The 23,210-nt window shown below is 37.8% G+C and overlaps 1 protein-coding gene across 4 annotated transcripts in view; it reads left to right on the forward strand.

Moving 5' to 3' along the window:
• Positions 1-10,006: 10,006 nt before the first annotated feature.
• The window catches only part of LOC131165002 (alpha-N-acetylglucosaminidase), a 104,387-nt gene continuing 91,183 nt past the window's right edge, over positions 10,007-23,210 (forward strand). For 2 of the 4 annotated variants that reach the window (XM_058122600.1, XM_058122601.1), the window contains exons 1-3: positions 10,007-10,404; positions 12,144-12,217; positions 22,169-22,380. In XM_058122600.1, coding sequence (XP_057978583.1) covers positions 10,198-10,404; positions 12,144-12,217; positions 22,169-22,380 — 493 coding nt within the window. In that variant the 5' untranslated portion in view covers positions 10,007-10,197. The remainder of the gene's footprint in view (positions 10,405-12,143; positions 12,218-22,168; positions 22,381-23,210) is intronic. The other 2 variants (XM_058122602.1, XM_058122603.1) reach the window with 1 other exon arrangement.

Raw genomic sequence — 23,210 nt, forward strand, 5'->3', positions numbered from 1 at the left:
GAGAGTATTTTGAGATTTTAATGTGAGACTATAAACACATATTATAATTGAGGATTAAAATCCTAAGGTTGTTTTTATTTTTTTATTTTTTTATTTTTTTATTTTTTTTTATTACATAAGAACTTCAACCACTAACAAGCCCTTCAGACCCCCTGATGTGGTACCAAACTTACGGATTAGCATCCATCCCCTAGATCTTGCTGATCAAGTAAAGTCCGTAATACGGACACAACTTTCGTACATCAGTTGGACATTCGGCCAACCCAATCCTTAGGACACATCTCCATTAGCATCCACGGTTCCTGCTGGCTCACAGAAAACTCTCACCATCCATGGTCCCCGCTGGCTCACAGAGCGAACTCTCACCATCCACGGTCCCTACTGGCTCACAGAATAAATTATCACCATCCACAGGTACCGCTGACTCCGTGAGTGTATCTACCTGAAATTAAACTTTCAATACTCCTTCTTACGTGCTGATGTCTTTCCACCGCGCCATATCTATGGGGAAATTACACAAAAAAAGCTATATTTATAAAGGCACATTGTCAAATTATATAAATTCATTATTTTTCTTTTCTCTTTTGATTTTTTTTTCTATTTTGTAATTGCTCTTTGTGTGTGTGTGTGTGTGCGTGTGTGTGTGTGTGTATGCATGTGCGTGCATGCATACCTTAGGGTGTGATTCCACAACAAAAAATATTACAAAAAATCAAAATCTTCAGAACTAGGAAACTGCAGCCAAAATGAAGTAGGGGATCATGGTAACAAAAAGAAGATAGAAATTAATCATTTTTTGCTCTAATTTTTTTTTTTTCCTTTTCAACTGTGATGGCCCTTAAGCCTTATCTTGCCTTTTAAGTTATATCCTTATTAGAAATTGAATGACATAAAAAGTCTTTAAATAGTAACGGTTAAAATGTTAATTGCTACAAAAGTGAGGAATGGAAAGATAGCTATTCAGTCAATTGAAAGACTTTTTTACCATTTGCTTCACTTACCTGAAAATTGTTATCTGTTATAGTGAAAAGTAACACAAAAAAATCAAATTAAAAGAACAACAAATAAAAATAATAATAAGAAGTGAAATAGTGGCCCCCGGGCATAAGCTCCATAAGATCAGGTGATAAGGGCGGGCGACAGACGACCTTGGATAAATGTAAAGTATGGAGTTCAAACCTTGCCACTCATAGCGAACATCCGCGATTTACCTCATACGTGTTGGTCGAAGGTATAATTGGCGTAAACGTAAGATTAGTCTAATGCGTAAGTCCAGGACACTTGGTGATCTAAAAAAAAAAATGTGAAATAGTGAAACTTTCAATCAATTAAAGAACTTGAAATGGACTTTATTTCCTTCTTGAATGATAGTATGGAGTCATTATATGGAAATGCATGGTTGAGATGCTGAATCTCAAGGGTAGGTAAGGGTAAGAGAAGTCACCCTTATCTTAATCTGTCTAAAGTGTGATGGGGTCATCATGCCCTGGATAGTGGCAAAATTACATAAAGTTCAATTCAATGGAAACACTAATATTCAACTCAATGGTCAAGTTCCACGACTTGAATACTTTTGTTTCAATTAAGGTCGTTACTAAGGAACCATAATTTGAATGATAAGGGAATTAAGCTTGCGTTCTACTACTACAGAGGTAACTCTCATCTCCATAACACAATTCCAATGTCCAAGGTATCACTTACCATATACTAGTTAGAACCAAGAGAAGTTACACCAAAAACTACAAATAAGACATATAAAGGATCAATACTTTTTTGTTGTCTAATCAAATATAACATTATATTCTTCAAGAGCATAATCGAGGGTCAACAAGGGAAAATATCACAACTTCCAAACTAAAAGTGACACATGACTTAATTTTTAAATGAGTTGTCCATAAAGCTCTCAATTAGCACACAGAAGCACAAGACATCCCTTGAAAATATTAAGAACTCATTTAAACTCTTCTTTGAGTATTCACTTAATACCCAACAAGATATTGAGGATGATAGGTCACTCACTTAATATTTCCCAAGAATAATCAAGTACTAAGGGGGATGGCGACGACTTCATCTAATGTGATGGAAAACAAACTAAAGTTCAACTCCTTCTCTTTTAACGTGGAAGTTGAATCCAACTTGGATCCAATGTCAACTCCAACATTGAGGAGGCATATTGTTCACATTACCATGCCTCAGAAGACAACTCTCCTTTTCTAAGATTTAATAAGTCTACTAATTAAATTAAATTTTATTTGGGGAGAGGAATATTGATATTATATATATATATATATATATATATATATATATATATATATTGGCTAGTGAGGCAAAATTTTTGGATGGTGGAAAATTTTCTAAATTTAGTAAATATTTTTTATTTTGATTAAAATGGATCGCATTTTTGTACCATATTTTAATTTATAATATTTAATATTATTTTAATTTTTTTTAAAGCCTAATAGGCAGTAACATATTAAGGGTTAAACTTGTAAAAATATTCATATGCAAGTTTCAAATTTGACACTATACAGTATTCAATAGTTCAATCTAACTCTAAATCCAAGTCACTAATTTATAACTTAGGTGATATTTGGTAATGAAGAATCAACCATAGGAATCGAAATCAAAATAATTGATTTCCATTCTTAAGACTTGTTTTACGGTAATTTTATTCAATTTCCTATTCCATGCAAGAATGAGATTCCCCTTTTATTTTATATTTTGACTCCTAAATTCTATTCTGAAATCAAATCCTAAATCCTAGAAACACAATATTTATTATAATATGATAATTTATATAATATATACATAAATTTTTAAAAGAATATTAATATCATTGTCACGACGTCCCGAACCCAGCCCAAAGAACCAATCTCTGGTTTAAAAATGGGTTTGGCTTGCGAACTGGGAAAAATAAATGTGTATTTTGACAATGTGAATTTTTGTGGAAAATGATGTGTGGTGGAGTCGCCACTAACCTTTTGAAGTGTGGTTAGAACACTTGATTGCTACCCCGTTAGGGGTAAAATCGGTCTGCGTCACCAAAGTCAGGATCGGGAGTATGGTTACGCAAGGGGAAGGTATTTGCACCCCCTACACGCCCGTTCTTATGAACGGTATCAGATTAATAAAGAGTTTTCCCGAAATAAATGTAATAAGCCTTTAAAGATTACTCCCTTTCAAAAGTCCAAAAAAAAAAAAAATGAAAATACTATATAGGTATTCCCTCAGAACCGGGGCAATCCAATATTCCAAAGAGCCAATGCTCTTGGTCACAATCATTGGGAAGGAAAATAGAAAATAGGATACAAAATACGCTCCTAGGGATTTTGAAATCTATAGGGTTTTTTTTTAAGTATCAAAAATACTATTTCGGGAGGTTTTTGAAATTTGTTCGGGATTGGAATGATTTTTTCTTGTGCCTAAAAAAATATTTTTGTGATTTTTCCTAAGTGTGAAAATGATTTTTGTGATTTTTCCCGAACTATCAAAATAACACAAATGAAATCAATTGAAATCAAAATGTGAAAATACTTTTAGAATTTTTGAAAATTTCGTGATTTTTGTGAATTTTATGGATACAACAATAATATACAAGCGAAATGGAGAAAACTGGGGTGAACCAGTTCGGGAATGGTGAGCCCGTCAAACTTTGAGTTTGGGGGAAAAACCAGTTTAAGGTCTTTGTCGAAACCAATGATTTTTCGGGGTTTTCCAATGTTCTTCCAAATACAACAGAATTTTAGACAACAATCATGAAAGTCATAGTTTTAAAGATGTGACTTTAGAATGTATTTTTGAAAATTTTGAATGTAAGGAAACAGATTTAACATTTGCCAAACATGTTGGAAACTTTCTTGGATTTTCTTCAAAAATTTTCAAATGTAAATAAGTTTCAAAGCCTTAAAAATTTTTGAATTTTCTTTGACAATTTTTTTGAATTTTTGTGTCTTTTATGAAATTTCTTTTTTTATTTTTTATGGGTTAAAAATAAGCTATTTAAAATAAAATAAGAAATAAAATAGAATCAAATAAACCAGCAGAGGCCGATTCGAGAAAGGGGGGCGGAGATGTAATATAGGAAGAGAAAGTTCATTGGTTTTACCTATCGTCTTTTTCTCCTCCGGTCTTCCTTCCCTGTCTGTGAATCTGCAGGGGTTGGTCTACAGCGTCTTCCCGAGGGATGTTCTTGAACTCTTACTTGAGGCACTACGGAGTACCTTCTTCCGATGGGGTGACTCGGCACTGGTAGGAAAAGGGATCAATTGATCGCTTGATCTTCTTTCGTTTTGCTCTGCTCTAGTCTTCTTTTCCTGTTGGTGAGTCTACCAGGGCCGCTCTATAACGTCTTCCCGAGAGTTGTTCTTGAGCTCTGATTTGAGGCACTACGGGGTGCCTTCTTCAAATAGGGTGACTCAGCACCGATAGGAAACGGGATTAGTCGACCTCTTGATCTTCACTCAAAAAAACTAGCTTCACAAACTTATAATAGAAAACTTCAATGTTTGAAATCTTCTCCTTACCACCACTAAGAGCTCTCCTCCCCTTGTGCTTGGAATGAGAGGGCTATTTATAGACTTAGTTTGGGGTATGCATAGGAAAGAAGACATAAGGGAGTGATGATGGGGGGAACCAAGTATGGGGGGAAGAATGATGAAGGGAAATTAGCATGGGAAGAATGATAAAGGAAGAAAACATGACATGTGGTGAGTGATGATGGGGGGACAAAGTATGGGATGAAGAATGATGAAGGGAATATAGTATAGGAAGAATAATAAAGGGAGGAAACATGACATGTGGTGAGTGATGATGGGGGGACAAAGTATGGGATGAAGAATGATGAAGGGAATATAGTATGGGAAGAATGATAAAGGAAGAAAACATGACATGTGGTGAGTGATGATGGGGGGACAAAGTATGGGATGAAGAATGATAAAAGGAATATAGTATGGGAAGAATGATAAAGGAAGAAAACATGACATGTGGTGAATGATGATGGGGGGACAAAGTATGCTTGCATTTGACAAATTAAAATAAATAATAATAATAATAATAAGAGGGTCCTAGAAGCTGTGTGGAGCCCATCGGAGATGTGTGGGGCTCACGCGCCATGTGGGGTCCACAAGCCGTTTGAGGGTTACAAGAACCCGAGCTAGCAAGGCACCGGATATGTGGATCCGAGCTAGCGTACCAAAGGGGGTAACGTGCATCGGATGTAAGAATCCGAGCTAGCGTACCAAGAGAGGTGGGGCCCACAAAACATGTGGGGCCCAATGAAGATATGTGGGGGGCCCACAAACCATTTGGGGTCCACAAGCCTTTTGAGGGTTATAGGAACCGGAGCTAGCAGGTGCAAGAATGCCACAAGAGGTAACGTGCATCGAACGTAGGGATCCGAGCTAGCATACCAGAGGGGGTAACGTGCATCGGATGTAGGTGTCCGAGCTAGCGTACCAAAGAGGGTAACGTGCATAAGATGTAGGAATTCGAGCTAGCGTACCAAAGGGGGTAACGTGCACCGGATGTAGGAATCCAAGCTAGTGTACCAGGAGAAGTGGGGCCCACAAACCGTGTGGGGCCCAATGAAGATATGTGGGGCCCACAAGCAATGTGGGGTCCACGAGTCATTTAAGGGTTATAGGAACCCGAGCCAGCAGACACAAGCATGCCAAAGGAGGTAACGTGCATCGGATGCAGGAATCCGAGCTAGCGTACCAGATGGGGTAATGTGCATCGGATGCAGGAATCCAAACTAGCGTACCAGATAGGGTAACGTGCATCGGATGTAGGAATCCGAGCTAGCCTACCAGGGGGTAACATGCATCGTATGTAGGAATCCGAGCTAGCGTACCAAGGGGTAACGTGCATCGAATGTAGGAATCCGAGCTAGCGTACCAGATGGGGTAACGTGCATCGGATGTAGGAATCCGAGCTAGCGTACCAGGAGATGTGGGGGGCCCACAAGCCATTTGGGGTCCACAAGCCGTTTGAGGGTTATAGGAACCCGAGCTAGCAGGTGCAAGAATGCCAAAAGAGGTAACGTGCATCGAACGTAGGGATTCGAGCTAGCATACCAGAGGGGGTAACGTGCATCGGATGTAGGTATCTGAGCTAGTGTACCAGAGGGGGTAACGTGCACCGGATGTAGGAATCCGAACTAGCGTACCAGGAGAAGTGGGGCCCACAAACCGTGTGGGGCCCAATGAAGATATGTGGGGCCCACAAGCAATGTGGGGTCCACGAGCCTTTTAAGGGTTATAGGAACCCGAGCCAGCAGACACAAGCATGCCAAAGGAGGTAACGTGCATCGGATGCAGGAATTCGAGCTAGCGTACCAGATGGGGTAACGTGCATCGGATGTAGGAACCCGAACTAGCGTACCGGGGGATAACGTGCATCGTATGTAGGAATCCGAGCTAGCATACTAGGGGGTAACGTGCATTAGATGTAGGAATCCGAGCTAGCGTACCAGATGGGGTAACGTGCATCGGATGTAGGAATCTGAGCTAGCGTACCAGGAGATGTGGGGCCCACAACACATGTGGGGCCTAATGGAGATATGTGGGGTCCACAAGCAATGTGGGACCTACAAAGATGTGTGGGGTCCACAAGCAGTGTGGGACCTACAAGGATGTGCGGGGTCCACAAGCAGTGTGGGACCTATAAAGATGTGCGGGGTCCACAAGTAGTGTGGGACCTACAAGGATGTGCAGGGTCCACGAACAGTGTGGGACCTACAAGGATGTGCGAGGTCCACGAACACTATGGGACCTACAAGAATGTGTGGGGTCCACAACCAGTGTGGGACCTGCAAAGATGTGTGGGGTTTACAAGCAGTGTGGGACCTACAAAGATGTGTGGGGTCCATAACCGTGTGGGAAGGTTTTGACATGAGGTCTCCTCGGAAAGGTCTGGTTAAAATTGGGGTGTCTACAATCATGATATCATTATTAATATTTAAATATTATTATATTTTAAATATAATTATTAAATCATAATTATTAATATTTTTATTCTAGATAAAAATATTATAATATATAAAAATTAATAGAACAATATTGGATGTTAAAATATTATGATATACTTATGTTATGATTATTGATTTGTTATTCTAAAATTTATAATTTAAAAATAAAATAAAATATTTATTATTATCACAAATTATAAATATAGAATAATAAAATTTAATAATGATATAGTATAGAGAAAATATGTGATACTATTGTCATATATATTATGATGTAATATTATATATAATATAATAAAATATATATTATATAAATATAAAAAATAATATTAATATAGTACCATATACAATATAAATATAATATAATATATATTACATAAATATTAAAAATAATACTAATATTATGACATCATTAAATATAAATTATATAATAACGTATTATATATTATAGTAGAAAATATTTTAACCATTATTATTAATATTTACATCATATATGATAATATTACAACACGTAAAATAATAATATTGTTAAAACATAATAATAATAATAATATAGTACACAAGTATAATCAAGTTCATGATTATTAAAATGATTTTTATTGTAAAAATTATTTATTATATAGCTTAATAAAGTAATATTATATAATAATTGTATTTATAATATTATTTCATATCAAATTAATTGAATAAAATTATTATACTAATTAAAATCTCATTTTCAACTCTTATGTAGACCAAACGCTATAATATAATTTTGATTTTGATTTTGTGTCGAATCAAATACAAGAGAGTAATCTAACTGTAAACTAAATATTACCTCAACACTTAATTTTATCAAATTACACCTTTGTATTAATTTTTTATAAAAAATATTGCAGAAATTTAAAACAATCCAATATAAGAGAAGTGTGTAGAAATAATAGAGTAAAAAATTATGGAAGTTATAGATTTTAAAATTTTCCCAAAAGGAGGATGAATTGAAATTTTAAAGCTTTTGCGGATTAATTAAATTGATTCACCAATCAATATCTCAATCAAAATATAAATGTGTGTATATAAAACAATCACAACAATATAAACAATATACACGTACAGAAATTTAAATAGTGTAGGGAGAGAGAGAATGACACCAAGATTTTTAATGAAGTTCGGCTATACCCGCCTACATCCTCCTCTTGGGCAAACCACCCGATGATTCCACTAAACACTTATTCAAATTGGGTGGAGCCCCCCCGTTACACATTCCCTCAATAGGGCAGAGCCACCCTTTACACACTATTTCAAATAGGGTGAAACCCCCCCTCTCCAAGCGATAGTGCATGCTTGGTACACTTCTTCAAATAGGGTGGAGCCCTTCTCTTTAAGCGATACTCCACGCTTGGTCCACTCTTTCTAGGCGGAGCCACCTCTCCTAGTGATGTACCCTCACTTGGCCACGATTCACAACCCGAACCGCGAAGAGCTGTTTCGAAAAATAATTTTTTGTACAAGGAAATGTTTCTTCAATAAGCAAAGACGTACAATATAAAAACTAAATGCTCTCTCAAATAATTTATAAAATAAAGTTAAGTAGAGTTAAGGTTTTTCTCCCAAAAATATTTTTCAAGTAAAAGTGAGAGTATGGAAATGATTTTTCTTAATATAATTGACCTTTGAAAATTCAAAAAGGCTTCTAAACAAAATATATAAGTGTGAATATGTGCTCAAGTCTTTTTCAATAATTTTTTCAAGCAAATATATATCAATGAATATATGCTCAAAGTTTTCTTGTAACTCACAAGTTTTTCTCCAAAAGGATTTTCAAATTGAAAATAGGAGAAACTTGATTTTTGAAAATATCATAATAATAAGAAGTCTTTTAAGCAATATATATGAATTGATATATGCTCAAGACTTTTAATTTCAAGAATTAATTCAAAAGATTTTCTCCATAAAATGTTTTCAAAATAAAGAGTATGAGAAATATGAACTTTGAAAAACCTCAAAAATAAAAAGGTTGTCAAGCTGTAAACTCAAGTTTTTTTCATAAAACTCTTTAAAAATTTTCACCAAAAATATTTTCAAAGTGAGTGTGTAGGAGTTGATGCTCAAGAAGAGTATAAAGTAAGAGAGAGAATTAAAAGATATTCAAATAACGTTTCATAGCGATTCTCCAACCTTCTCTAAGTGTTTAGGGTTGATATTTATAAACAAAAATACAATATAACCGTTTGGACATTAAAATAAGATTTTATTTCAAATTTTTCTAGTTGTTGAAGGCTCAAAATGCCCTGAACCCAAGAGATCCGGTCGACTGGCCCAAGGATTGTTCGACCGACCTAAGGCGATTTTTCATTTTCGCAAGGTTCGGTCTATTGGCCCTATGATCTGGTCTACTAGATCATCTTTCCTTTGAAGGTCGGTCGACTGGGCTTAGAAGGCCGGTCGATTGGTCCTTTTTGTAAAATTGAGTTTTGACTAGTTTGTTCTATTCGGTCTGTCGGACTTAAGAGCCGGTTTGCTGACCTTTATAAAATTGGCCATGTACACAATCCGGTTGACTGGACTTTAATAGTTGGTCAACTGGGCCTTTGTAAAAATACATTTTTGGTCATTTTAAATTTTTCGATAGACTGGGCTTATTAGTAGGTCGACTAACCCTTATGAAAAATTAAGTTTTTGTCTTTTTTTAAGTTCAAAATCACTTTAAACATTTTGTGTAACTTTAACTTTGTAAATGAAAAATTTTCCATGAAACTTGGAGTTTCCTAAGGTCAATTTGAGGTCGTCATTGAGTTTCAAATTAAATCATGAGATATGCATGCATAATTGAAACATAATTACTATTATAATTAAAAATTATAAAGTCTTCAAGTTTTTGCTCTTTACAAATTCATGGAACTCATGGATTGATGTGAATTTTAATGTATTTCTTGACTTTTATTTTGAAAAAAAAAAATAGTAACAATACCAAACACATGTTTTAACTCTTTAACGTTATTTGTTAAATCTGACTTGTACGTAAATCTATGTAACCGAGATATCAATAATTTACTTTTCGACCCAGCAATCATCAAAAAGACAACAACTCCATGTGTTGCCAAAACGCCGGCGCGTAGAAATGATTATCCCATTGGTTATCCGATTTCTTCTCATGGGCGTCTGACCTTCTTGTTTACTTCAAAGGTTCCTGCGCCTGCTCTGCTATTCAACTACTACGCTGCGCCGATCAGAACAATCAAAACCAAAGCATGCCCAATTTGAAATCTCTCATCATTGTTTTGGTTCTCGCGCTACTACCCGTAGCTTTATCGGAGCCGGAAGCCATAGAAGCTCTGCTCAGTCGTTTGGACACTAAACGGCCATATCATTCAGTACAAGAATCTGCAGCAAAAGCTGTTCTCCAGAGATTGCTTCCGACCTATTTATCCAGTTTTGAATTCAGGATTGTTTCCAAGGTATTTTAATGCTACTGCAGCAGTCAATTTTGGGTCTCGCTCTAGTTACTGTTCAGTCATTGCTTTGTTTCATCTGGGTATTCTTCAATTTGCTTATTTGTCATGTCCTATAAGGCATTTTAGTGTTTTTACATTACCAATGTTGGGTTCGTCTCTTACTGCTGTGTTTTTCTTGCCGTAAATCATGTAAGTAGTCTACAGTTCTTCACTAGCCTGTGTTTTGTTCGAATGTCTTGTTTTATCTTCTAGGTATGATCATGCTTTTGCCTAGAACTTGCTCGGGTCTGGCTCTATACATATGTTGAACTACTTTTGTTTAATAGTATTCAAAAAATTGTTGTTACTTAATTATAATGGTGATTGAATGTGTTCTGATTTAATGTAGAGGAAAAATAATTGGGGAAAAATTTGGAAGTACGTAGTGACAGCGGATAACAGTGAGGATTCATAGCATAGAAATTTGACAAGTTTTATGCTGTCAGTGGTATTGAGTTGTTAGAAATGAGGAACTGGAATATCTCTCTTACACACACACACACACAACAGGGAGCTTTACTCACCACTCAATGGAATCCACCAAAGAGATACAGAAGCAAGAAAACTCACCACTTTAAAGATACAAATAACTCACCACTTTAGAGATACGGACTTTAAAAGATAAAGTTCAGCATCCACGAAGGAGGTACAAAACTGAAAAGAAACAAGGCAAGGCTAAAACTCCAACTTTTATTCAAAATCACACCCTGCTAATACATGCTCTCAAATACTTTTATAGACTTGGACAACCCTTCAAGATAATGGAAAATGCTACTTTACATTTTCTTGCTAAATATAATTGACTTTGACAAAATAAGGACTCAAAAGAAGAGCTTAACACACTTTCTTACAGAGGGATAGCTACAAACAGACACATAGATAGCTTAAACTGGCAGACTGCGCACTAAAATTCAAACAACCATATCTTCTAGTTGATGACTCCATTGAAGACTCCAATTAATGTCTAGTTTAATCTACTGAAAAGAGCACTTCTTCAACTTTAATTCCATAGATGATGTGCATATTTTCAACCTCTAGAACTTTTTAAAAAATGAGCTCAAAATTGGGCCAAAGCCTGCTGGTCCACAAATTCAAGAATTGACTTTGTTTGCGTGATTAAGTCACCTTCCAGCAGCCCAAATTCACTTGAACTAGTTGAGCACTCACCTGTGTTAGTCAGCTACCTATGACAACCCTCCTCCTTTACCCAAGCTTGGGACTAGCTGCATGTGAGTTGTATGAATTATTTTGGAGAGACTGAGAAGTAAGGTGTCATTGTATTGAGTTGAGAGGTTGAGAGAACAAGAATTCTTTGTTCAATCTCCTCAGTGATGGTGAAATATTGATCTTTGTTCTCCTTTGTGGGCCAGGGCATCTTGCTAAACTATGTAGATCTTGAGTTCCTGTGTGCACACACACACACTTGTTATCTTGTTTACTTCCTTTACTGTTTCTATGCACAACAAAAATTATTATGACATTGCATTATTTGATATCTGAATATTTTGATTGTTTGGTCACTGCTTTATTTCATGTGGCATTCCTCTGCTGCCTTTATTATCTTAATTTTAAATTTGTTTCTCCCATCAGCTTTCCTGGTTCAATTTCTTTTTTCATTTTTCTTTGTGCTTCATGATGGGCTGAACTTGTGTTTGTTATTCTCTTAATTTTGTGTGCTAACCTGTTTAAATCTCAAATGTCAGGATGTTTGTGGAGGAAGAAGCTGTTTTTGGATACAAAATTACAAAAAGGCAAACGGGAATAGGCCTAAGATAATGTATGTGGGCTTCAACTTTTGCTGAAGGCTGCAATTGCATTTTCTTTAAGTTTGCGTTCCTATTAAACCTCATGCGTGCTCAGGCAAATGTATACTTAATTGCACGTTCCATTCTTTTTGAGATTCTTGAGCATCATTAAGTTATCATCTTTACAGAAGTGCAAAATAAATTTAATTTACGGAGTCTTGGATTTAGCTTTATGGGTTTACATAGCTTTGAACTTTGATAAATTTAGTTTCTGATTTTCTATTCTTTATATACTGTTAAAATATGTGGTTTTCTTTTTCCTCAAAATTATGTTAGCATTGTCTATGGTCTGTTTGGAGATTTTCAATGAAATTTGAATGGCTCCCTTGTTATTTGCATTGTATTTGGATATAAAAATCATTTGTAATGCATTATGTTGCGATGTAGTGCACAGGGGGGGTAAATTGAAGTATGAAATACTGGGATACAAAATTTTTTTGAGAAGCTTTCAGAAGTTACTGGGTAATGTCTTTCTTCAAAGAAACATGTTTATGTTATGACTATTGTAAATTGTGTGGCCTACTTTGGATTTTTTATATGTTGGAATAGATGAGTTAAATCTTGAAAGTAGTCAATCTTTCATATAAAAAAGTAAGAAGCATTCATACCATTATTAATGGGTGCGAAGGAAATGAGCATCAGAGCATCTAAAAAATTGACAAATTTTATCCAGGTCTATATATGGCAAGCAGTGTCATGTTGTATTTTGAGTGAATTGCCTTTTGTTGTTTATGCTGTTAAAAGATTGGGCTCGACCCCCTTTATTCATCTGCCTCCTTCTCATGTACTTGGAATTTTTGTAATTGTCTTCTTCTACCTCTTCCATTTCACGGTTCCAACCCATTTGGTATAAGAGGTACTGAACTGAGGTATTGATATACTCTTGGTTAACTTGGTGAAAGAAGAGGTAGAAATTAATGTGATAATCCAGTGATGGGTGAAGAAAAGAGAGAGCTGATAAAATTCAAGTGCTCTGAGGACAGGCTGAGTAACTTACCATGCACCTTCAAGGGCATGAGGCTCAAAGTAAGCTTCATATGAACCATGCTTAGTGAGGAGCTTAAAGATGCTAATCCCTTTGCCAGTCTTGAGCATGAAAGGAGACAGTGGTGGAGAGATGTTTTTGTTGGTTGGACGCTATTGGAATTGGTTTCCTGGAGTTTTTTTGGATGCTTGAATGGCTTAGTGCTATTGAGAAATTATTTGATAACAATGAAATTCTGAAAAATCTGGAAAATTGGCGGGACAAAGTTTAGAGATGTGTCTTTGCAGAGATGATGAAATCTCTCCTTGATGAAAAGTGATGAAAGCTACCTCATGCAAAAGTTTCTTCTTATAGATTTTCTTGGAATGTCTTCTTTCAGTTCAATTATCTTTGCCAAGATTATATGAGTGATTAATTAGAGCAGTTGATGTTAACACAAGCAAATTAAATTATATTTTTTTATTGTTTTTAAAATTTATTTTCATTTATTTTATTTAGGTTAATTATTTAGGTAATATTCTTAAGTCTCTAGGATGTTTTTATTCAAAAACTAGTATTTAGTTTATTTAGGTTTCTTGAACTAATTTTCTTCTTCTCAAAACATTGTAGGTGTATAAAAGGCCTCCTGTATATTAGTTTGAGGGTGAATTGAAATTGAGTTACTTTATATCAGACATTGTTCTTGCATCAAGCGGTGTTAGACGAAACTCTGATCCAACATGACTGTTATTGTTTTAACTGTTTTTGCAATTTCTACTCAGATTGTAACAGCTATGTGGCAAGGTTTACTGCAGTTTCTAACTCGAAGCTGCGAGTTTTGCAATTTTAACTTAAAAATGATTCTTCGCTGTTGTCTTTAGACCATCAGCTGCCATATGTCCCCCTTACCATTAGCCCTTGCAGTCTGTTCTGAGGCCAACCCAGTCACGAAAAAAGAAGTTATCATCACATCAAAACCAAACCCTAATCCTTCAGTCTGCATCTGAAGTGAAAGCCTAACTGCTGTAACGTTGCCAGCTTACTGGGATTGTCCCAGCCACAGCACAAAAAAATAAGAAAAAGGAGGAGAAGACATCTGCTGATGCCAAAGAGCCTCAATTGCCTACATCAGTCTGCCTCACCAACTAAATCACTTTCAGTGAGACCCAAATTTTTTGTTTCTATCGAGATTTGTCATTGATGTTGCTAACAACCCTCAGTCACTGACATCCGTATGCTGCTGTTGTCTGACACTCAATTGCAGCCTTGGCTAGAGCATTTTCGTCTGCTATTGAGCCTTGCCATCACCCTTCGTTACTGCTTGCTGTTTATCAGCCCAGCCTCCACTGCCCTCATCGAAACCTTACATTCAGATTTTTGAAGCTTTTGTTCGAATAAGCGAAGCTAATTTCATTCAAAGAAGCAACTTTTAAAATTGGATCACTTTAGTCAGCTTGAACCTGTTTAGTTAAACCAGATTAAATTGGACCGAGCTGGGATCTTACTAGCTAGTCAAAAAAAAGAAAAAAGGAAAAGAACAGGACATAAGAAATGGTGGTTATCTTCACTTTTGCACTGGACAAGTTTGATGATGCGATGAACAAACTCTAGCTCTGCATCTCATATCCATCTTTAATCATGGTTGGTATGAGTCAATAGGGTGTGACCTGGAAGAAAGGCTCCCTTTTGAGGCTTCAAAAGAGGAGGTAGTCCACACAGAAGGGGTGCAGGAATTTAGTATTCAATATAAAGAATCACTTGAGGAGCCAGAGCCCCATCCAAATAAATTTATCATTCTAGATAAATTTGCCATTACTTCCAGTACCTGCTCCATCATACACTGTAATTTCATTATGAAGCTGGCTAATGACATTGGTCTCCTTCAAGTTTATTTGCGGGCTTTGTTCTTCATTCTTTGTCTATTTAGAGGCTAGAGCCCAAGGTCGAATACTTTCTAACTACACATGTACTCTGTATTTTATTTTCGTTTTCTTTAGTCATGTTAATTTATTTACATAGCATACTTAAACTCTAGGATATTTCCTTTAAACTATAGGATATTTTTTATTTAAGAAACTAGTATTTTAGTTTATTTAGGTTTCCTAAATTAATTTTCTTGTTCTCCAAGCATTCGTTGAGAGTGAGGTTTGGCTTGGAAAGGGGTCCATACCAACAAGTTCAGAAGGAGAGTCTTTACCCTTGCTATTTTTTGGGTGGTTTGGAAAGAAAGAAACATAAGGGCCTTCGATGGGATGGTTTCTTCTTTGTAGTCCATTCAAGATAATTGGTTTTCCATTACCTCTAGTTGGCATTATCTGTTGCCCGCCAGGGGGCTCCCTGTTTTCCTTGATTTCCTGGATATACTTTGGGGACTGGTGTTTGTTTTAGTTTTTTTTTTTTGGTGTTTTCGCTGTATTTGGTTGGCATCTTCTTGATACCCTGTTCATCTTTAATAACGTTTTCTTTGCTGATAAAAAATGTATAGTTTTAGGGGAGATGAATTCTAGTTGTTTTTTTTGTTGGACATTTTTCCTGCATAGCTAGGTGTCACTAGCTAAGCTTGTTCAGGGCATTATGCTTGTTTGTCACCGCTTATCTCATGTGCTTGGGATGGGTTTCCATCATGTAAATACTAGTGTAGGGTTATTTTCTGCTAGTAGAGTCTTTGTAAGCCAAATAAGGCAGTATGACTCCTCGGTCACTTTGATGTTTCCTAGTGTCAGGATGATAATTACATAAAAACCTCTTTAGGGGAGGGTGAGTGTTCATCAATCATTGTAAAACTCACTAGCAATTGTCAACGTGCTTAGCCTACTTGCCTCCCTTGCTAAGTACAACATGTCAACGGAGGATTTGTTAATGAATTACGTTTGCTTCAATGTTTACTGCTTGTTTGCCACGGCTTTCATGAATTGATTATTGTTTCCACTGCTATCTGAATGAATGTTAATGAAAGTGCTTCGTGGATGAATGTTGGTAAACGATAGGCTGGGTAGTTAAGCAAGAGTGCTTTAGCTAGCGCCGCACGGCCCTTCACAACGGTGTGAAAATAGTCGGACCGTGACATTTGGTATCAGAGCCCAAGTCGGTGACACTTGGTGAGAGCCCAAGGTTGAGTTGCTATGTTAATTCAATTGCCTTTGTTGTTGGATTTGGGAAGCTTTGGTAAGTGACCATGGCACCAAACACTGCTGAGAGGATTAGCGTGCTGGAAGCACAGGTTGAGACAACAACCAACACTATGGCCGCAGACGTGGCAGACGTGGCCCAGATGAGAGAACTTGTTGATGAGGTGATGGGATCACAAAAACATCAAACAGGTTTGCTAGGCGACTTGTCAGAGGACTTTCGCCACACAGTGGAAGCTTTGCAGGCCCGGATGGCAGATCTGGATGTAAAGATGAATGTGATGGTTCTTGCTATGGGGAACTCCAACACTCCGGGAGTCAGCAAGACCAAGGTGCCAGAACCCAGGACGTATGGGGGTGCCCGAGATGCCAAGGAGTTAGAGAACTTCTTGTTTGATGTGGAGCAGTACTTTCGCGTTGTGAGGATGGCCTCAGAACAGGCAAAGGTGGATACTGCGACCATGTACTTGATTGGTGATGCCAAACTGTGGTGGCGTACCAAGTACAGAGAAATTGAAAATGGAAGCTGTGTAATTGATAGTTGGGCAGACTTGAAGAGAGAGCTCAAGGCCCAATTCTTTCCTGAAAATGTTGAGTATAATGCAAGGAGAAAACTGAGAGATCTCAAGCATATGGGGTCAATCAGCGAATATGTGAAACAATATTCTGCTTTAATGTTGGATATTCGGGGTATGTTGGAGAAGGACAAGTTGTTCTATTTTCTTAAGGGGATGAAACCGTGGGCAAGAACTGAACTTCATAGGCAAAGGGTTCAAGACTTGTCAACTGCACAAGCGGCTGCAGAACGCTTGACTGACTATGCTGGTGATGATACCGCTTCGTCCAAACGGTTTGGCGGAGAGGGAAACAGTGGAAAATCTTTCAAGAATGGCAAACCCAAGAGTGGGGGAGCCGACCCTAAATCATCAACCTCACAGGAAGCTTCGTCGTCTCAAGGGTTCAACACACCTAATGGAAAGGGGAAGAGTAAACTTGAGTGTTTCTTGTGTTGAGGTCCTCATAGAGTTTTTGAGTGCCCTCATAAAGCATCACTTAATGCCTTACAGGCTTCCATTGTAGAACAGGCAGTGGAAGACAATGTGGAAGAGGATGATGCCCCGAGGGTGGGTTCAATGCGGCTGGTGAACGCATTGGAAAAGCAGGCAAAAACACCGAAAGTTACACGAGTAAAAGGGTTAATGTTTGTGGACTTGAGGATAAATGGGAAGAGTACTCGCGCTATGGTGGATACGGGGGCTACTCATAATTTTGTTTCGCATTTGGAAGCATGGAGACTCAACTTATCCTTAGAAAAGGATACAGGACGCATGAAAGCAGTTAACTCTGTAGCCCAGCCTACTCTGGGAGTAGCCAAGCAAGTGGCTATAAAGCTTGGACAGTGGGAAGGTCATGCGAATTTCACAGCGGTGCCATTGGATGACTATCCAGTCATTCTAGGAATGGAGTTCCTAATGGGGACGAGGGCAGTGCTGATGCCTTCGGCTGGTTCCCTGTGTTTGATGGGAGATCACTCGTGCATGGTGCAAGTTGTTGCAACGAAAGGAGACAATGGGAAGTCCTTTTCAGCCATACAACTCAATGAAGGATTGGGTCAGGGTGAGCAGACACGTCTAGTCACGGTGGTGGTAGACAAAGAAGTAGGCCAAGAGCTGGAGCCTACGACCATCCAAGTGGTGTTGGATGAGTATAAGGAGGTGTTGCCGGATAAGCTGCCTCAAAATTTGCCTTCACGACGGACTGTGGAGCAAGAGATCGAGTTGTTATCAGGAGTGAAACCACCTGCTAAAAAGTCATGTTGGATTGCGCCTCGAGAGATAGTAGAGTTGGGGAAACAGCTTGATGAATTGGAAGCGGGATGTGTTCGCCCTTCCAAAACGCCGTTGGGAGTATCGGTGTTGTTTCAGAGGAAACATGAAGAGCATCTACGGAAGGTGTTCGATAGGCTGAAGGGAAACAGTCTGAATGTGAAGAAGGAGAATTTCTCTTTCGCTCGTGGAGCAACAAATTCCTTGGTCAAGTCGTTGAACAAGGTCGTATCCAGAGAGGTATGGAGAAAGTAAGGATGATTCAAGAACGGAAGATCCCCACGACAGTGAAGGAGTTGCGTTCCTTTCTTGGCCTTACTAGATACTGCAGGAAGTTCGTTGAGGGGTATTCCCGGAGAATGACTCCAAGGACAAGACTACTGGGGAGGTATTATTGGCCGCACACGTGGGATGATGTGGTTGATTATACCAAAACTTGTCTCACTTGCCAACAAGACAAAGGGGAGCGGAAGAAGTATGGTACTTTCATGGCCGCACCAAAGTACTGTTTGGCAGAGGGGACGACACAATTGTTCCTTGTGACTATTGTGAGATATTGGGGTGTTCCCCAAGTTATTATTTGTGACCAAGATTTAATGTTCACTGACAACTTCTTAATAGAGTTTTTCAGGATATTCAGGTCACACCTTGACATCTCTTCGAGTTATCATCGACAGACAGACGGACAGGTGAAGAGATTCAGAGAGCTGCTAGATGAGTACTTGTGCCATTTTGTCAACGACAACCAGAAGAATGGCATGCAACTACTTGATGTGGCTCCATTCTGTGGCAAAGCCCAAAGGCGCTCAACAACCAACAAGAGCCCTTTTGAGCTTGTTACAGGCCAGCTGCCGCTGTTACCTCACGCAGTGGGCGAGCCGTACAGACGAAAGAGTCCAAGGGCATACATCTTCACCAGTGAAGGGAGACAGAATGTAGAGTTTGCCCAAGCCTATCTGGAGAAAGCTTCTAAGCATATGAAGAAGTGGGCAGATAAGGGGAGAAGACCGCAGTTTCATGTCAACTGCCTCAAGCCGTTTAACGCCAACACCAATGACCTGAGCAGAAGTCAGTCCAATAGAGCAGAGTTGAAGACAGTGTAACCTGATAGACATGATGTTGAAGAGATCCTTGCCGACAGAAAGTTCATATCCTCAAGGAAGAAGCGGTAGAAGTTCCTAGTGAAGTGGAAATGCCTTGATGACAAAGAAATCAGCTAGATTTCTGCGGAAGATATTCAACCGTTTGGGGACAAATTTGAAGTGTACCTACCGCCAAAAGTCTACGAGGACGTTGACTGCATAAGTGGGGGAGAATGTCACGAGCTAAGCTTGTTTAGGGCATTATGCTTGCCTGTGACCGCTTATCTCATGTGCTTGGGATGAGTTTTCATCATGTAAATACTAGTGTAGGGTTATTTTCTGCTAGTAGAGTCTTTGTAAGCCAAATAAGGCAGTATGACTCCTTGGTCACTTTGATGTTTCCTAGTGCCAGGATGATAATTACATAAAAACCTCTTTAGGGGAGGGTGAGTGTTCATCAATCATTGTAAAACTCACTAGCAATTGTCAACGTGCTTAGCCTACTTGCCTCCCTTGCTAAGTACAACATGTCAACGGAGGATTTGTTAATGAATTACGTTTGTTTCAATGTTTAATGCTTGTTTGCCACGGCTTTCATGAATTGATTATTGTTTCCGCTGCTATCTGAATGAATGTTAATGAAAGTGTTTCGTTAATGAATGTTGGTAAACGATAGGCTGGCTAGTTAAGCAAAAGTGCTTTAGCTAGCGCCGCACAGCCTTTCACAACGGTGTGAAAATAGTCGGACCGTGACACTAGGTTAAGGTTGCTGCCCAGATGAAGTTGAGATGCAACATTTACAGAGTTTGAACAATGCCTACCGTGTGGCCTTGATGGTAGAAGCAAAATTACCATGACTTGGAGCAAGGAAATATGTTGATTTCCAAAGTTTTTATCCTTACTTCGAAGGTGAGATGTTGCACTGTACTGATAGTAATTTGAAAACTGGAGGTCTTACCAAGGGATCAAACAAGTCAGCCCCTACGGCTTAGGACATAGGTTAGGTTGTGCATGATATTGATAATTAATCACCTGCTTGCTGCGAGTGTGGTAAGGTTGTCACCTTGTCAATGAGTGTGCCCAAAACAATGAGTGATTAGTGATCTTAATCGAAGAAGATCGTGGGAGAAATTCTTCAATGACTCCAATTAGCCGGCATGTGAAGAAGGAAATGTCTTGGACTCCGAAGAAATTGAACATCAGGTGGGTGAGAGTTTGGTGATTCAAAGAGCTCTTATTATTCTGGCTGAGTCTGAGGATGAGTGGCTTCACTCAATATTTTTAAAACTTGCTGCAAGTCTCACGGAAAGGTGCATAATTTTTACTCATGTTGTAGTTGCAAATAATAACTAACAAGACCAAGATCTTGAAGCGAAGCATGTTTACAAATTTTCTACTTTCTTGGTTGACCTTGCAACACTGTGCAAATTTGAGAATTATGATCTCACAGGTATTAAATGTCATCATTCTATTTTGGTCAGCCATATATCACAATTTTCATTCCGTATAATGTAAGCTTGTGATACTTTGCATTTTCACAATAGCAGCATATTGAATTAAACTTGATTTGTGTTGCTTTTGTCGAACATCATTCTACAAAGGTGAACCAGAGAATTTTTTTGGGAAAGTATTTGTAAGGTAATGAATAATCAGGTTGATGGGTTGGTGTCTGTGTCATCCTCTTCAACTGTTAAACTGAAGTGGGGTAAGCAACATGTACATGTATGTTCAACACATTTATCATAACTAAACTATGGTTGCTGACTAGTATTGGTCTTTGCTTTAAGTGCCAAGGCAGGAAAGGATGACAATTATGAGATCAAGGCAAGAATGCTTTGAACTCAAGGGCAAGTTCCTTCTTTTCTGGGGAGATGGTGTTGTGTACAAGGGGGCTAAATCAAAGCTTGAAGTCTAAAACTCATAACTTATTTGAGATGTCTCCTAAAGTTATCTGGTAGTGTCTTTCCAGAAAGTTTTTTTTTTTTTCTGACTTGTCATTGTGTTGGCTACTGAGGACCTTTTTTTTTTTTTTTGGTATTGAAACAGTATGTGCATCATCTTGGAAGGAGTTCATCTTTCCTAGAAAAGAGTAAAATGCATTTATTTCATTATTAATGTTGGGTGCTGGGAAATGAGTGCCTAGAATAAGTACTGAGTTATCTAGGTCAACAAAAGGGAGTTTTATATTTTATTTTGAGTGAATTGTCTTTTATTGTGTATGAATCAGAAAGTTGATCTTGATCCATCTCTAACGTCATGTTTTCTTGCATTCTTTGAATTTATGTAATTCTCTCTTAGTACCTCTTCCCTCCCGCATGAAGTTTTTATAAAAATGGATTCATGATAATAACTGAAAGCATGGGATCAATTTTAATATTTCTTGGTATTTTCAATATTATTCATTGGAGGTGGTGCCATTTTTAGTAACAACCCCCTCATGATGACAGGTTTCTATACTCAGATGCACAAAAAATGGGCCCAATCAGATTTTTTAATATAGTTATCAGATCATCTGAGTTAACCAAACAAGTTATTTTATTATTAGAAAAAGGAGAATGAATAATTACAACAAAAAAATAAAAATAAAATGAATACATCTTGGAGAATAAAGTTGTGAGCGTTTGCCTTTTGCTTTCCTAAATTTTCTTCCACATAAGTTGTAGCAATTTAATGGCATTGGTTGCAGCTCAGTCCTAAATTTTTGTTCTTGAACATGATGCAATATAATTGCTTTTGTGGGGGTGTAACATCATAAGCAGAATAATTAGTTGAGATCGTAATGACAGATAATGGACAACTTAGAATGACTTGTCTGTTTCATATTCTGAGGGAGGAATCTAGGTATTGGATTTTCTATTGTCTTTGTGTTTACAAAGAAGAATAAAAGTTGTTTTTTGATTGTTGGATGTTACATTTATTTCAGGATTAAAGGCACTACAGCGGTTGAAGTCACGTCCGGCTTGCACTGGTATTTAAAATATTGGTGTGGTGCCCATGTTTCATGGGACAAGGCGGGTGGCATTCAGGTAGCCTCCGTCCCTAAGCCAGGATCACTACCTGTTGTAAAAGATGAGGGTTTGATGATTCAACGACCTGTACCGTGGAGTTATTATCAAAACGTTGTCACTTCCAGTTGTAAGTATTGAATTTGTATTTGTTTTCACTTCTTGATTCCTTCGTTGTCTTGGCTTATTATAAAAATGGAATCATCATGGGCTTCCCCTTGCTTCAAGGAAATGTTAAAATAAGACCTTCATTTAATTTTTGATTCCAATGTGAATATAATGTGCTCCCTGTTAGTGATATTCTGCTTGGTGGTACAACATAGATATTCTGTTGCATATGGATGGAGAATGGAATCAAGGAATAGTCATTCTCAATGGCCATGCGATTATCATCTTTGGGTGATCTTTTTGTCAATGGATGCTCCCATTAGCTATTACACTTGTGTTCTTTGAAGGATGAGTACCAGCCATTTAGCATCTGCATTGAGAATTCAAGTATGCATACATCATTAGTCCAATCCTTTATAGAAACTACCCATAATAATGAACTTGCAAAATGAATCAGTTTTGTCATAAATAGAATGGAAAAATAGACTGGAAACTACTCAATTTGGTTTATGTCCTTTTGACGATATTTCATGACAGTAAAAAGAAGAACTATCACAGGGCTCCCATTAGGTACTAACACCAACTTCAAATAAAACAAGAAAAAATCATTCCCCCCTTCTAATATGGTAAACAAGGTTGGCTTTCCTAGGATGAAGGTTTAGCATTATTGAATGGTATTGTCCGATTTGGTATCTATCGAGTGTAAATAGAAACCAAACCCATCATTAGTTTTAAAAGAGAGAGTTCTAATTTTCTGGATGGTATGCTTCCATTGGGTTGATAATGCATCATTTTATGTTTTAATTGGCCATCTATCTACCGGAATGCTCCTTGTCTCTCCAGGCTAGGGCT

Source organism: Malania oleifera, chromosome 9 (assembly GCF_029873635.1).
Source record: "Malania oleifera isolate guangnan ecotype guangnan chromosome 9, ASM2987363v1, whole genome shotgun sequence".
Classification (NCBI taxonomy): Eukaryota; Viridiplantae; Streptophyta; class Magnoliopsida; order Santalales; family Ximeniaceae; genus Malania; species Malania oleifera.